This window comes from Choloepus didactylus, chromosome 23 (genome assembly GCF_015220235.1).
Source record: "Choloepus didactylus isolate mChoDid1 chromosome 23, mChoDid1.pri, whole genome shotgun sequence".
Lineage (NCBI taxonomy): Eukaryota > Metazoa > Chordata > Mammalia > Pilosa > Megalonychidae > Choloepus > Choloepus didactylus.
The window spans coordinates 131,086-148,843 of NC_051329.1; the positions used below are offsets into that span (position 1 = coordinate 131,086).

At 41.0% G+C, this 17,758-nt stretch overlaps 2 protein-coding genes across 2 annotated transcripts in view; both read right to left on the bottom strand.

Moving 5' to 3' along the window:
• ZNF268 (zinc finger protein 268) overlaps positions 1 to 17,758 on the bottom strand; it is a 115,677-nt gene that overhangs the window by 71,621 nt on the left and 26,298 nt on the right.
• Positions 464 to 956, bottom strand: LOC119519231 (nuclear nucleic acid-binding protein C1D-like). Its single transcript, XM_037816801.1, has one exon. The coding sequence runs from the start codon at positions 950 to 952 to the stop codon at positions 566 to 568; it is 387 nt and encodes a 128-aa protein (XP_037672729.1). The 5' UTR covers positions 953 to 956; the 3' UTR covers positions 464 to 565.

Consider the following 17,758-nt stretch of genomic DNA (forward strand, 5'->3'; position numbering starts at 1 on the left):
ATAATTCCTAAAATCATGAAAAAGAGATGAAATAACCACAAGGAAAAAAAGGACATTTAAGCTATTTCGTTTTTTCTTAATATTATGTAGTGAAAACAGTTGTACGTATAACTTCAGTCTTCAGATGATAGATTTCATAAGATCATTATTCATTTACAATAGTATAAAATGTTTACAAACATTAAACTTCTATTTCATAGTTGTTTATAAAACAGTACACGAAAGAATGACCTATATAAGGAAATAAGAGTCTCATCAAAAAAGACAGTAAATTATGAATGTAAAATATACCACAATGCTAAAACTCTCATAGCTCTCTATAGGAAAATCAATAAAGATAACTTAATCTTTCTCAAAAAAAAAAGCATTTAGCAATAGAAATTTAAAGTGTAAACAACTTTATATATTAATTCTAAACAGGAATACATTTAAACATTGCATTGCCACATAGTCACCCTCTGTTTTGTGGAAAACAACAAAAATAAAGCACTTTTTGAATATATGTACTTCAAAATCAAAAGTTAACTTTTACTTTTCCCTTTATTGGCAACTTTTGATGCATTTCTTAGGCTTTGGTTCCCAAGGGCATTTTTTTTACAAATCTTGAAGCTGCACATCTGTCCACCTTGCCAACCTTTTTATTTTCTGTTATTTCTTTGACTCTGTTCACGTATACTCTGATTCTTTTCAATTGCTGCTTTACTGGATGTTCCTTAGTATTAACTCCTTGAGTTGTCAAATACACCCAAAACATTGAATTTAATGTGTACGCGGAAACTAAATTCACTTTTGCTTGTTCAAGTGGATCCACCTTCTGCAACAACTCAGAAATTTCTAGAAACAGCATCATGGTCTTGAGCATCTTATCCACAGCACCAATGAAATTCTCGAATGCTGATAAATACTCATGAATTTCTACTGGATAATCTTCATTTATTTCTTCACCTGCCATTATGACCAACTCGCTTGCCTTGGACCCCAGTCTCCTGAAAAGCGGTCGGATGGCAACAATGTCCTCTCCTTCATTTTTAAGTGATACTTTGCTGTATATATATATATTTCTTGGTTGACAGCTTTTTTCCTTTCAGCACTAAATATGGCTTTGTTAAAGAGAAATAGGCTGTTGATCTCATTAAGGATCCCTTGTACGTGACAAGTTGCTTCTTTTTGTGGCTTTTAAGATTCTGTCTTCAACTTTTGACAGTTTGATTACAATGCGAATTAGTATGGCTCTTTGAGTTTATCCTAGTTGGAGGTGACTCAGCTTTCTCTTTCGCCTTCCCCTAAGAGTCCCACAGTGTGTATGCTGGTCTGCCTCATGGTGTCCCACAAGTCCCTTAGGCTCTTCTCACCTTCCTTCATTCCCTTTTCTTTCATTTTCTCAGTCTGGATAATTTCAATTGTCCTATCTTGAAGTTCATTTATTCTTCTATCTGCTCACATCTTCTCTTGATCCCCTTTAGTGATTTTTTTTCAGTTATTGCAGTTTTCAGCTCCAGAATATCTATTTGATTCCTTTTTATTTTCTATTGCTTTGTTGATGTTCTCATTTTGTTTATACCTCTTTTCCCTGGTTTCCTTTAGTTCTTTGTCCATGGTTTTCTTTAGTTCTTTGAGCTTAACTTAAGAGTTGATTTAGTCTTTGTCTAATATGTATACTATCTGGGCTTCCTAAGGGACAATTGCTGTTGATTTTTTTTTTTTTTTTTCTGTGAATGGATCATAGTTCCCTGCTTCTTTGAATGCTCTGTGATTTTGTTGTTGTTGAAAACTGGATACTTTAATATTCAAATGTGTTTACTCTGGAAATCAGATGCTCCCCCTTCCCCAGGGTTTGCTTTATTAGACTGCTGCAGGTTGCAGTCATTCACTTGTTTAGTGTCTTTTCCTAGTTTTGCAAAGACTGTATTCCTTTCATGCATAGTTACTGAATTCTGTATTCCTTTAGTGTGGGTTCAGCTAGCATTTTGTAAGAGAATTCCTTGAACATCAGGAATTTTGAAAAACCACCAAACCAAACTAAACCAAACACACCTCTCCCAGTCTTTGTACGACTGGCTTTGTGCTGGGGCGTGCCTTCAACACTCAGCCATACCGCATCATCTCTGCCATAGCCTTCACTTTCTGCTTGCACTGAGCTTAGAGATCTTCCAAAGGTGAAAGATCCAGAGTCTTGTCAGGTGTTTCCTCAGCATGCTGCTCCCTGGATATGCACCCAGCTTTCTCAATTCCCCGGTATACACAGGCACTTCTGAATACCCTAATTTCCCAAAGAAACTAACTTCCTGGCTTTAGGCTATCAATTGTATGTCTCAATTGTAATCTTTTGCCCCAGGTGGCTGTGGGTTTTTCATTTGCTTTAGGACTACCTGGAGCAAGGCCCACCAGTTTTCAGCCTGAGAGAGTTCCAAGTTAAGCAAAGAAGAGAAAATATTGCTTCATTTAAAGAAGAAAAAAAAAGATGTCTTCAACAAACAATACAATGAGAAAGAAAACAGCAAAAAACATTTTTTATAACTTTGAAATAAAAGAGTTATAAGACAAAGTAGAAAAAAATATTCCAGAAAGTAGACTACAACAAAGAAACTGAAAATAAGAGAAAAGTTAAGAATATGAGAGAAATAGTACAAAAAGTCTGGATTCTAAGAAATAGGAAATGAGTACACAGAAAACAGAAAGAAATTATATTGGAATAATTCAAGAAAATTTCCAAAAGCTGAAGGGAATGAGCTGCTTAATTTAAGGGAAGTATCACAAGTTCCCAGTACAATGATAAAATTGGGCCTACAAGAACACAAATCACTAAAAGTTTACTAGGGCAAAGGAAAGACTCTGTTAGATACCAGGGAGGAATAAAAAACAGGATACATGAGTCAGAAATAAAAATGGCTTCAGACCTCTCAACAACAACCATACAAACAAAAGACAGCATTGTATTTAAAATTGTGAAGAGAAATAATTTTCCAGTCTTGAGTCACAATCCCTGCCAAACCCTCAACTGAATACAAGGGTGGAATAAAGATCCTTTCAGATACGCAGAGTCCCCAGAGTTTTCTTCCCATGCACCAGGAAGCAAGGAAGCTATACTCTATCAAAACAGAAGAATAAATAAAAAAAGAGGAAGGCAGTAAGGATATCAAAACATCTTATTATTAAAGATTACCATAGAAGCCTAGTGGCAGGGTAATACCCTGTTTCTCAATCTAGGGATGAGAACATTGACATCTGTTTTATTACTATTCTTTAAAGTGTACAAACACATGGTTTTGGTTTGCTAAAGCTGCTGGAATGGAATATACCAGAAATGGGTTGGCTTTTTCAATAGGGTTCTATTAGGTTGCAAAATTACAGTTCTAAGGCCTTGAAAATGTCCAAATTAAGATATCAAGAAGAAGATACCTTCTCTCTGGAAATCCGGGTTCCTCCGGCACATGGGAAGGCACATGGTGACGTCTGCTGGTCCTTCTCTCCTGGTTCAGGTTTTAGTGGTTGTCCCCAAATATCTCTGGGTATTTCCTCTCTTAAACTCATAAAGGACCCCAGTAAAGGGATTAAGACCCATCCTGAATGGGCTGGGTCACATCTTAACTGAACAAAAGGTCCCCCCCACAATAGGTCTGCCCCCACAGTAATGAATTAAAAGAACATGGCATTTTCTGGGGTACATAACACCTCCAAACCAGCACTCTCCACCCTCTGGACCCCCAAAAGACATGTTCTTTTGATACACAAACAACATTCATTCCATCACAATATCAAAAAAGTTTAAATCATTTCAGTAACAATAAATCAGTACAAAATCTTATCAAAATCAGTTACAGGCATGGTTTGTCCTAAGGAAAAAATTCACCTCCAGCTGTGGACCTGTGAAACTTAGAACTAAAATGTTATCTGCTTCCAATATACAAAGGAGGAACAATCATAGGATAAATGTTCCCATTGCCATAAGGAGAAATTGAAAGGAAAACAGGGGTCGCTGGACCCAAACAGCTCCAAAAACTTGCACGGCAAACTTCATAAGATTTCAAAGTCTGAGAGTCATCTAGAGAAAGACATTTGATCCTCAGGGCTTGAGAGAGTGGCAGGCCAACCTTCTCCAAGGGCTTAGGCAGTGGCCCTGCTCTCTCCCAACACTGGTGAGGGTTCCAACAACTCCAAGCTTTGGAGAGACCACTGTGTTCTCAGCTCCACCCTCTTCAAGAATTGGGGCAGCAGCCAGACTCTGCCATTTCTGGGGCACTCAACCTCCTTAGAACAGTGGGATAGTGGCCAGGCTCTCCCCAATACACGGAGAACATGCTCTACCCTCTCTGAGGCCTGGGTGGCAGCATTCTTCCTGAACAGTGGGGTGGCCAAGCTACCCTCAATTCCCTAGGCACCTGAGAGCCCTGAGGTGGTAACGCTCTTCCTGAACAATGGCAAGGAAGGCCTGCCCTTTGGAAACTCGGGCAAACTCACCCTCTCCATGTGCATGGGGGGGTTTGCTCTCCTGGCCCAAGGTTTCTTGACTCCAGACCTCAGCTTCCATCGTTCTGGCTTTGAAATCATTTTTCCTTCAAGCTATCCCTTTTCTGTCCCTTTAGTCCAAGCTGGCAGTGGTTCCATTTATACAGAACCTGCAACAAACTTTCCAGCTTAACATGCGGCACACAGGGGTCCTAACTATCAGACAATAGGACTTTCCACAAATCCTTTCTGGATAACTCCATCTCCAAGTCTGTTTCACACTGAGATGGCTAGCTGGTTAAATCCTCACATGGGGCTCTATTCTCTGGGGACTCACTTTCCAGAAATTTAGAATTTTCCAAACCATCAGTGTCTGGTTTCTTTGTATCCAAGAGTTCAGTTCTCAGCTTATCCCTTTCCTCTCACATTTTACTACAAGCTGTAACGAGAAGCCAGAATGCATTTTCCACATTTAGTTTTAAAATTTTCTCAGCGAGATAACCAAAATCATTGCCTTCAAATTCTACATTCCACCCAATACCAGAACTCAATTTTGCAAAATTCTCCCCCACTTTAAAACAAGGATCACCTTTCTTCCAGTTGGCAGTGACGCATTCATCATTTCTAAGGTCTCACTGGAAATACCTTTAGCGTCCATATTCCTACCAACAAACTCTTCAAAGTAATCTAGGCCTCTTCTATCAAGATTTTCAACAATCCTTCCAGAATCTTCCCCTTATTCATTTATAAAGCCATTCCAGCATTTTTGGTATTTGCAAATTGCAACACCTCACTTGTCGGTACCAAAATCTGTTTCCGTTTGCTAAAGCTGCCAGAATGAAATATACATGAAATGAGCTGGCTTTTTCAATAGAGTTTTATTAGGTTACAAATTCACAGTTCTAAGGCCATGAAAATGTCCAAATTAGAAGACACCTTCTCTATGGAAAAGCTGCTGGCATCTGGGGTTCCTCTATCACCTGGGAAGGCACACGGTGACATCTGCTGGTCCTTCTCTCCTGGTTCTGGTTTCAATGGCTGCCTCCATATGTCTCTGGGCGTTTCTCTCTCTTAACTTCATAAAGGACCCCAGTAAAGGGATTAAGCCCTGAATGGGCTGGATCACATCACAACTGAACCAAAAGATCCCACCCACAATAGGTCTGCCGCCACAGGGATGGATTAAAAGAACATGGCATTTTCTGGGGTACATAACAGCTTCAGAAGAGCACATATACTTTCTGAATTCTTCAGTACAAATTCATCATTCTCCAAAGTAATTTGTATTCTCTATCAGCATTTTTCTCACAAAATTGTTTGATACTGTGTCCATCATGATGATCATATTGGGATTGATCAGGAAGTGATAGCCTCACCTGGATTCACAATCTAGGGCTGCAGCTTGAAGTAAACAGTATAGACATTCTGAACAAGCAAAATGCACCAAGTGCTCCATCTGACTCCAGAGCCTTCTACTCTTTACCAAGACATGCTACTGCCTTTCCAACAATTAAGCCTCTTAATCCGGGGTGAACCCTCTATTTTACATCAGTCACTCACCACCTGATTGCTCAGTAGACCTGGTCATGTTCCCAAATGGTTGCACCCCAATTATCCTAAATGCAGTTCTACACACCGTTGTTTTCTTAATACTTTTTTTAATCTGTAAATATAAGATTTTATTAAAGTGTCTCACACAACTGTGGGGATGCATGGGTCCAAATTCCATAAGGCAGGAGGCATGATTCCAAATTCTGTATGGTACGCAATGAACTGGTAACTCTGATGAAAGGGTTCAATGAACTCCCCAGGAGATGCTGGCTAGCCAAAGAAGAAGGGAAGGTTCTCTCTCTTCTCCCTTAAAAGTCTTTAACTGATTTGATTAAATCCAGTTGACTGAATTCTCTCATTGCAGAAGACACACCTTCATTAAAGTAAACAGTCACAGATGTAGTCAATTGGTGACTTAATAAATCAGCCTTCTGGTTTTTTAATCAGCCGCAAATGCTCCTGCACTAACAGGTCGGTGCTCACTTGACCATACACCTGGGCACCATTACCTGGTCAAATTGACACATAACCCTGACCATCACAACCCCCACGTACATGTTTACTGCCTCATGATGGAAGTGATCACCAATGGCTTAGCAGTCTGGTTAGATTCATAGACAGAATGTGATAGAGAATCAAATATTCTCTATTGTAGCAAAGAAACCTTTGTAAATTGTTGGCATGGAGACACCATATATGTTACTCATGTTTATAGATGTTCTAGTTTGCTAATGCTGCCGGAATGCAAAACACCAGAGATGGATTGGCTTTTATAAAAGGGGGTTTATTTGGTTACACAGTTACAGTCTTAAGGCCATAAAGTGTCCAAGGTAACACATCAGCAATTGGGTACCTTCACTGGAGGATGGCCAATGGTGTCCAGAAAACCTCTGTTAGCTGGGAAGGCACGTGGCTGGCGTCTGCTCCAAAGTTCTGGTTTCAAAATGTCTTTCTCCCAGGACGTTCCTCTCTAGGCTGCAGTTCCTCAAAAATGTCACCCTTAGTTGCACTTGGGATATTTGTCCTCTCTCAGCTTCTCCGGAGCAAGAGTCTGCTTTCAACGGCCATCTTCAAACTGTCTCTCATCTGCAGCTCCTGTGCTTTCTTCAAAGTGTCCCTCTTGGCTGTAGCAGCTTGCTCCTTCTGTCTGATCTTATATAGTGCTCCAGTAATTTAATTCAGACCCACCCTGAATGGGCGGGCCAAAACCTCCATAGAAATTATCCAATCAGAGTCACCACCTGCAGTTGGGTGGGGCACGTATCCATGGAAACACTCAAAGAATTACAATCTAATTAACACTGATAGGTCTGCCCACACAAGATTAAATCAAAGATAATGGCATTTGGGGGGACATAATACATTCAAACTGGCAAAATAGATATGGCAAGGGTCTTATTGGGATGGATATCTTTGGAACGACATAGGCAATGAGGGATACACTAAACTGCTTTGCACAACCAATGAGGGTGGAGATCCTGGTGGGAGAGGCTGAGAATGATCACTTCCTGGAACATGAGGATAATGGACTTAATCTCTGTGACAGTCAAGAAATTGCTGAATTTCCCATGCCAGTGTCCACCGTAGGTGGAAACACCATTGAACAGGACATGCAAATTCTGACAACATGAAATTTTGGGCCCAGGAACATGGATTAATTCTCCTAATAAATTTCTAACATATAAAAATCAAGTTTTATTTTTACTTCAGATCCTGTGGCATTCCGAAAGTTAATAATGGCCTCTACTTTTCTTTTGCAAATTTACTAGTAGTTTCTATATACCAAAACATGTCATCTGCACACAAAAAGTTTCATTTTCCCCCACATTTTCTGCAATTTCTTTCCCTTCTTTGAATTATTATACTACATAAGACCATCACTATGTCTAAACATAATGGAAGTTAAGAGACAACCTTTTCTTGGTCTCTATTTAGGGTAAAGCTGTCAGTTTTTCAGCATTTCATAAAACACAAGGTGCAGTTTTGAGAACAGAAATACTTCCAGTGTCCCCAATTTTAGTAGGCAAGAATCCAACAGTCATTTAAAATTATGAAGTTAGCTGAAAATTTTTCAAATATGCATGTTCTGGATCATAATTTTTCAAATATTAATGACAAGGACTGAATTCCCATAGTTGGACCATCATAATGGCATTGCCCATTGGCCCTACACATTTTGGGATCTATTACCTCTTTGATTATTAAGAGATTATTTTAGTTGGTTCTGACTGGTACTCCCTAATGGGTCATTAGTGAGGGGAAATGGGAATTATCTGGAACTCTGCCTGACTCAGTCAAGAACTGCATGCAGGACCCTCTCACCCACTGATAAATACTGTTACCAAGATGAAGTTCTGTTCCCTTTAAGATAAAAAATGAAGCAAACATATCTCTTCCTATGCTTCAGATATTTAATCACTTACCTAAAAAATGTCCATTACTGATCCATTAGAGGCAACCACAGAAGTATATTCATTTACCCTAGAAGACTCGAAAATCACAGGCTTCACACCCTATTCCCAAACCAATAGTATTTCAACCATTGATCTTCATAACTAAGCCACCAAATATCCAGTAATTTGCCCAATCAAACAATATCCCTCACAAAGACACAATAAGTCTATGCAGATAGATTACATTCGTATGGCTTCTCTCCACTGTGCGTTATGTTTCCTCCCAAATTTCTGAATAAATGATTTCCCCTGAGTTCATATTAAACACATTCACATCATGAAATTTCTGGATCTCTCTGAAGGGATGCCAGCCTCCTAATAAAGACTTTTCCCTCTTTTATCATGTTTTCATGATTTTCCCGTCTTATTTCATGTTTTCATTGTTATTACTAAATTCAGTATTTTTAGCACATTGTCTTGTTTTTCACTGAATGATAGTGCACAGTAATTACAGACCCAGTGTTTCATTCCTATGGAGACCACTTATTTTAAAGGATAAGTTACAAATTAAGGCACTCCTACATTGACTACATAGAATTCCTCACATGTAATTTCTCTGGCTTACTTACAATTTAGAATAGGAGATGAGGACCCTCCACTTTCATTAGATTTATATTATAAGTGCTCTCACGTATCAAACCATCCATTAAGAGTTTTCTACATAGATGACATTCATACAGATTCTCTTGTGTATGAATTTCCTTCTAGCAACTATAATACTATGGATGGCTAAAGGTACTATCACATAGATTACAAACAGTATTTCCTAGGTATGTGTGTTTAAAGGTTAAAGCTCTGTCAAAAATCTCTTCCATATTCAAAGTATGTGTAGTGTGAGTCCTCTCTTATCATCTAAGGTCATAATATTGACTGAAAGCTTTCCCATATTGATGACACTCACAGGGTTTCTCTCAAGTTTGAATAATTTCATGTTGTCTAGTATAAAAATTACAGTTTTCCTATAGAGATTACATTCTTATGGCTTCTGTCCAATGTGCATTCTCTTATGTTTCCAGAGGCCAATATGTCGAGCGAAAACTCTCCCACATAGATGACACACTTAGGGCTTCTCTCCAGTGTGTGTTCTCTTATGTTGTCTAAGATATGAAGAATGAATGCATGGGGTTTCTTTCCAGTGTGTTTGCTCATGTTTTCTAAGATAATAACTACTGAAGGTTTTCCCACAGGTTTGACATTCATAGGGTTTCTCTCCACTGTGAGTTCTCTCATGTTGTCTAAGATGAAGAATCACTGAAGGCTCTCCCACAGGTATGGCATGCATGGGGTTTCTCTCCAGTGTGTGTGCTCTCATGCCTTCTAAGATAAAAATATAGAGTGAAGGTTTTCCCACAGGTTTGGCACTCACAGGGCTTCTCTTGACTTTGAGTTTTCTAATGCTCTCTTAAGCCAGAACAATTAATGAAGGCTTTCCTACAGGTATGGCATGCATATGGTTTCTCTCCATTGTGAGCTCTCTCATGTTCTCTTAGGCCAGAACAATAAATGAAGGTTATCCCACAGGTATGGCATGCATAGGGTTTCCCGCCAGTGTGTGCTCTCTCATGTTGTCTAAAATAATAATTTTCTCTGAAAGTTTTCCCACAGGTTTTGCATTCATAGGGTTTCTCTCCAGTGTTGAGTTCTCTCATGTTGTGTGTGTTTAGAACAATTAATGAAGACTTTCCCACATAGAAGGCATTCATATCATTTATCTCCAGTTTGAGTTCCATTGTACTGAAAAATTGGTCCCTGAGGACTTTTCCAACTGGTTTACTTAAATATGGTTTCTTTCTCATGGGAATCAATGCATGTGGAGTCACTGTAGATCTCAGACTGGAATCTTCTTGCAAGTAATTACATTGAAAGGAATTGTTTTGAGTGTGAGATATCTGCAATAACATGTTAGAATTGTCTTTCCTGCAGGTAAGGTGCATGAATGTCATTTCTTGCTTTTTACAGTTTTCCTGCCTGGGCTCTGGGTTTGGAGAAATCCCATTCCATAATTTCTTTCCTTATGTCAACAGGGAAAGCACATCTAATGTGCAGACCTGACACCCACTTTGTAGGAAGATACCTACTGAGATGAGATGATCGATATTCTCCAGCATCACTTCTCTGAACAGCTTTTTCTGGGATGTCTCTAGCAATGCCCACTCTTCCTGGGTGAAGCATACAGCTACATTTTTGAAGGTCATGAACTCCTGTGGTTGCACTGTCAATAGCTCAGGTGACAAATGTCTTTCTCTGGATTTTCACTCATGAGACAAGCAAAAGGTCAGCAAAGCCCCAAATGATGGACAAATCTAGATGGTTTCACAGGTGAATGTTTTCAGTCCTTCCAGGAACAGATAATTGCGACTGTATGTATGCTTTTCTGGTATCCACAGCCAGGTGCTGCCAGAGCAGTCCTGCCCCAACCCAGATCACCATGACAAAGGGCCACATGGGCTCATGCTGGTCCGTGCAGCAGTCGCCGCACCTCCAGTGGACCATCTGCACCGCTGCTTGGGCCAGCGACCCACTCCAGTCAGTAGATGGGAGGTGGTGGGAAGGGCGGACTCATGTTAGAGAGCTATGGTCACCATCGCCATCCTGCACCCATCGCTGCTGCCTTGCATGCCCCAGGCTGCTGCTCCCTCTCTTAATTCATTTTTAATTGTGAAGTTTAATATAAATAACTGTGATAACTTTCAAATATGATTTAACAAGTAGTTAGAGACAAATCTCAAAGAATGTTATGGGTCACAGTCTGACGATTTCAGTTTTTTCCTTATTGTGAAATATAAGATACATACAGAAAGGTGTTAACTTTCAAAGAACAATTTAACAAGTAGTTATATAGGTAATTTCAAAGAATGTTATGAGTTACAGTTCCTAGAGTTTCAGTTTTTTCCTTATTGTGAAATATCAGATATATATACAAAAAGGTGTTAACTTTCAACGTACACTTTATCGAGTACCTATAGAACAAATTTCGAAGAATGTTACGGTTTACAGTTCCATCATTTGAGTTATTTCCTTCTATCTATTACAATACCCTAGCATCTATATATATATATATATTTTTTTTTTTTTTTTCAGCATTTGTAATCCTTTGTTAAATCATATCTTCTCTGTTGCTACCATTTCCTCCTGTTTAATAACTTTCTCGATATTCACAGCTGTCTGGGCAGAGACCACCCTAACTTGTTCATATTGAAAAGGAGTGTTGACATTATAGGGAAAGGGGCTGCGTCTGGTCATTCATCTTAAAGACGCTGTTGCCTCTGGGTGTTAGGACTTGTCTGGCATAGGAACACTCTGGTGGATTTAAGTTTCTGAGAGATAAACACAGTTTATCTTTTATAGAATCTCAGGTACCTAGGTATTTCAGGACTACTGTGGCTTAGGGCTTGGCATACTGTGGCCATTTAGGTGGAGCTTGCATGAGAGTAACCTCCAGGAAAGCCTCTCAATTCTATTTTTTTTAAAGTACTTATTTATTTATTTTTAATTTATTATTTTTTAATTGAGATTGTTCACATACCATACAATTATTCAAAGATCCAAAGTGTACAATCATTTGCCCATGGTACCATCATACAGCTGTGCATCCATCACCACAGTTATTTTTTTTCAATTTTTAGAACATTTTCATTACTCCAGAAAATAAAGACACACAAAAAAAGGAAACTCAAATCCTCCCATACCCCTAACCACCCCCCCCATTACTGATTCCTATAGTATTGGTATAGTACATTTGTTCCTGTTGATGAAGGAATGTTAAAATACTACTAATTGTAGTATATAGTTTGTAATAGGTATATATATTTTTCCTATATGCCCCTTTATTATTAACTTCTACTAATAGTGTCATACATATGTTCTAGTTCATGAGATAGATTTCTAATACTTGTACAGTTAATCACAGACATTGTCCACCACAAGATTCATTGTTTTAAACATTCCCGTCTTTTAGCCTCCAGCTTTCCTTCTGGAGACATACATGACTCTGAGCTTCTCCTTTCCACCACCTTCACACACATGCAACACTGTCAGTTATTCTCACAATGTGCTCATCACCTCTGCCCATTTCCAAATATTTAACTTCATCCTAGTTGAACATTCTGCTCATAATAAGCAACTGCTCCCCATTCTTTAGCCTCATTCTATATCCTGATAACTTACATTTCTTGTCTATGAGTTTACATATTATAATTAGTTCATATCAGTGAGACCCTGCAATATTTGTCTTTATAAGTCTGTCTTATTTCACTGAATATAGTGCCCTCAAGGTTTCTTCATCAACCCATTTTTTTAAGACGGTTTTGTTCACACACCATACATTCCGTCTTAAGTAAACAATCCATGGTTCCCTGTATAGTCACATATTTATGTATTCACTACCACTGCCTCTATCTGTATAAGACATCTCCATTCCTTCTACAAACAAGGAGGAAGAGTCAAAGAAGGTAGAGAGACAGGAGAAAAAGCAAAAAAGAAAGAGAGAAAAACAAAACAAAACAAAACATGGCAGCTAGGAAGCCACAAAAGTAAAGACAGCATTAAACTAAAGTAGAATAAAGAGTGAGACAACATCACCAATGCCAGGAGTCCCATACCCTTCCCCTATGTCCCCCACCCATATGAATTTAGCTTTGGTATATTGCCTATCTTACATTAAAGGCAGCATAATACAATGTTTTTGTTAACTATAGTCTCTAGTTTGCTTTGGTTGTATTTTCCCCCCAATCCCACCCCATTTTTAACACCTTGCAATGTTGACATTCATTTGTTCTACCTCATGTAAAAACATATTAGGTTTCACTGAGTTACACAGTCCCAGTGTTTATCTTTTCTCTTTCCTTCTGGTGTCCCACATGTTCCTAACCTTCCTCTTTCAACCATAGTCACAGTCTTTGTTCAGTGTACTTACATTGCTGTGCTACCATCTCCCAAAATTTTGTTCCAAACATCTCACTCCTGTCTTTTCCTTTCTGTCTGTAGTGCTCCCTTTAGTGTTTCCTGTAGAACAGTGATCTTGTTAACAAACTGTCGTCTGTTTGTCAGAGAATATTTGAAACTCTCCCTCATATTTGAAGGACAGTTTTGCCGGATATAGGATTCTTGGTTGGTGGTTTTTCTCTTTAGGTGTCTTAAATATATCAACCCATTTCCTTCTTGCCTCCATGGCTTCTACTGAGAAATCCACACATAGTCTTATCAAGCTTCCTTTGTATGTGATGGATCGCTCTTCTCTTGCTGCTTTCAGGATTCTCTTTTTATTTTTGATGTCTGATAATCTGATTATTAAGTGTCTTGGCATAGGCCTATTCAGATCTATTCTGTTTCGGGGTACGCTGTGCTTCTTGGATTGGGAATTTTATATCTTTCATAAGAGATGGGAAATTTTCATTGATTATTTCCTCTATTATTGCTTCTGCCCCCTTTCCCTTCTCTTCTCCTTCTGGGACACCCATGACATACACATTCCTGCATTTCATTTTGTCCTTAAGTTCCCAGAGATGTTCATATTTTTCCATTCTTTTCTCTATCTGTTCTTTTGTGTGTAGACTTTCAGGTGCCTTGTTCTCCAGTTCCTGAATGGTTTCCTCTGCCTCTTGAGATCTGCTGTTGTATGTCTCCATTGTGTCCTTCATCTCCCGTGTTGTGCCTTTCATTTCCACAGATACTGTCAGTTTTTTCAAACTTTCCATTTCTACCTTATGTACGCCCAGTGTTTTCATTATATGCTTCATCTCTTTTGCCATATCCTCTCTAAACTTTCAAATTGATCCAGCACTAGTTGTTTAAATTCCTGTATCTCAGTTGAAGTATAAGTTTGCTTCTTTGACTGGGCCATAACCTTGCCCCTCCTAGTGCAGGTTATAGTTTTCTGTTGTCTGGCATCTGGCCTCCAATCAGGTTTTCCTAGACCAGAATGGGCTCAGGTCTTGGAAGAAGGCAATAGTTTCAGGTCTCCCTGAGGGTGTCTTAGAAGACTGATGCACCCTGTGAGGCACCCCGCGCACTTCTGTATGGGATAGCAGACACTGCCCACTGGGTTCCCTCACGGGAGCTCCCGCTGTCTGATTGTGGAGGATCACCCCCCAGCAAACTATCAAGGTAGGCGGATGGGAGTGAAGAGCAGTCTCGATACTGCTGACACAGGAGGCGGTCCAGATGGGAAAAAACTCACCCCATCCCTTTAGCTGCCATCTCTCTTCTGCTTCTGTTGGTGTCCCCTCCATGTACTGTGGGGGACCCTCTATGACTGGCTGCACTCCGAAACCACAGTCCCTGGTGTCCTCTGGCCCCTCTCTAGTTACTTTCATGGGGGAGAAGCCCATCCCGCCTCACCTACTCTGCCATCTTCTCCTCCAGCTTTTTAATTTGGTTGTTTGGCTTCTTGTTTCTTCAACTGCTTTATGATTTTCTGTTTTTGGCCTCATGACATTTGCTTGTCTTGATAAGGTTATTTTGGGATATGCAGAATTATTTGAACATTTATCTATAATTTGGCAGAGCTACAGCTTGAAGTGCACCTTCCCTGTCCTACCAGCTGGTGGCACTCCTGAGTCACCTCTTACCCTCAAGCCAGCTCTCTTCCTACTTGTCTGTGCACTGAGCATGGTCCAAACCAGGTGGAAATCCAATCAGCACACATGTTCTCCACGTGCACTGGGGACTGCCCGCCCTGTGGGAGGGGGTGGGCCCTGCACAGTTTGGCAGGGAGTCCGCTCCAGGGCACAGTGGTCCTGGCAGTTCCTGGGGCTGCAGGTGGATCAGTCTGGGGCTGTGGAGCTGCGTGTCTCACCCTCCAGCTCAAATGCACTGCAGTCCCTGTCTGCCGCGTACCTGCAACTGGGGTTGGGGAGGGGCTCCTGGTGCTTCCATGCAGTATCTCTGCCTCAGCTGTGCTCACCACGGGCTTCCATGGAGGAAGAGTGAATGTGATCACCACAAGTCCGCTGAATCCTGAGATCCCTCATGGGAGCTCTCAGCCATGGGGCTGTGAAGGGTCATCTCCCCAGCCAGCGGCTGAGAAGGGTGCATGGGGTGTGGGAAACTGCTCCCTCCTCTGCCTGTCAGCTGGCTCCAGCCAGCCGTTCCCGGCAGCGGTCCAGGCCAAACACACTCACCCCGACGTTTCAAACGCAGCCCCTCTGCCTCTCCAGCTAAGTCCTACTATGTGGTATAGAAGTCTCCACCCAGCCAGTGGCGCCCTGGAACTCCTGTTCTGGAGTGCTTCCTGCCCTTAATCTAGTCTTTTTCAGAGAGGAGAACTTGGCTCTGCCTCTCCTTATCTGCCATCCTCCCGCAAGTCTCCCTTCTCATCTTTAATCAAAATAGTCCTGCTTTCATCCTTTACCTGCACTGGAGCCTCTGGCCCATGCAGTCCTCCGGAGGGCTCAGTCCCTCCTGTGATCTCTTCTCTATCTCACCGAGAATCCGTGGTCCATCATTTCACATATACTCTCTGGCAAACAGCTTATGCCCCTTGCCTGTTAGTCTCCTCTCCTACTGCTGGCTAATTCCCAACTGGGACTGTACCTCCACTGTGCGCAGGAAGCAGAGAATTTTTAGGAAATACTCACAGAAATCATACATTCCATAACAAGTTCATGGCTGAATTTATTATAATAACCTCAACACAGTTCATTAGTTCAGCAATCCCCCTTTCCTTCTCAATGCAGCTCACTTTCCCATTCTCCAGAGAAACTTCTATCCTTTGTCTCTCTCCTGAAACATTCTACTATCCCATCGACCTCACTACTTCAGTGGGAAAAATCAGTCATTAAATATCCCTTCTCCGTATCACTATTACAATGGAAGAACTTCTCCCATCAAAAGGCTACTGTCTCCATGTTGAGTACGGATTTGTCCACGACACCTCAGGACACCAGCACCCCCTCCCAAGCATCTTCAAACCCACCCCCCCCTGCTGGCTCTTCACCATCACTTCAACATGCTCAAAGCTCTCACGTTTTAATAATCTCAACACTCCCAGCTGTGCTTTGCTCTACAGCTATCCCCTCCTCTCATCTCAACCAAACTTCTTAGAAAAAAGAAACCGTCTCCATGCGTTCAACTTCCCAGGCCCTCCTCAATACAATGCAATCACGCTTCCATCCCCTGGAAGTTTTGCAAATTACTCTGATGAAGGCCAACAGTAATTTCTCTTTTCACTAACTCATTTTTTATTCGATGTAGTCCGGCTGCTCAGCAGAATGCTATGTTCTAGTGCATATTCTCCTTAAAACTATGTCTTCCCAGGCACGGCCCACACCTGCTTTACCTCCCTACTTCATGGACGCTCCGGCTTAGTCTCCTTTGCAAGTTCATCAGCTCTACCAACCTCATAAACTGTTAACTGACATTTCTCTAAGTTCCTTCCCTACCCTCTTATTAGCGTGCACACTCTTCCTGTGGAATCTCATCAACCCTGTGCAAACACAGTATCCATGTTGTGGTCGGAGTAAGGTTTTAAAGTCCACTATCCTTAACACACCCACAAAGTCCACATTGCCCACCATCCTCCCTCTTCCTTCCATGTTAGGCCTCACTAAATGGCTTTTCATTCTTCAAACAGGCTATGCTCCCTGAAAACTCTGGGCCCTCAAGATCGAGTTCCCTCACAATTATTTGGACAATGACAAGTCATCCTTAAGATCTCAGCTTAAACATCCTTTGAGGAAGTTTTCTCCTGAACCCCTAACTACTTTAATTCTCCTTGTGTTAAATGCACAGCAAACACCTGCCCATCACAGACCAACCAGGGAGTAACAGGCCTTAGATGCCTGTTTCCGCTCTCACACCTGCTTCTCCAGATCACCTGGACAGACCAGCATGAGATCTTCTAGGGGAAGCAGTTAAATGCGGGAACAGAGCCGAGGCCCCAGTCCCTCTGCCCCTGGATGTTCTATCTTGCTGTGAGGTCACTGTGCTTTGGGTGAACAGTCGCCCCTTAGTAATTAGATAATGTGTTCCCCTGAGCTCCTCCAACAGGCACTCCCTGTAGAGGAATTAATACAGCCCAGACTATCATACCAAGGGGATAGCAGTGACTAGGGAATTCCTTTCAAGGCACCAACATGCCTAATTCTTCAGTTTTTCAGGCACCACTGAAGAAAATCTGCATGTAATGATGAGGGAGATTCTCCCTCACCCTCCTTCAGGGGGATTCTCCTGGAACCCTGGTACAATGGTACCAAAAGAGAACAAGTAACTCTCAAGCCTGAGTAAAACTATTGAGAAATGAAAGGAAGGGGTAGGAAATCTAATCTTTGAAAATAGAGGAAGGGGCTTGGAGAGGAGCCAGGACCCCG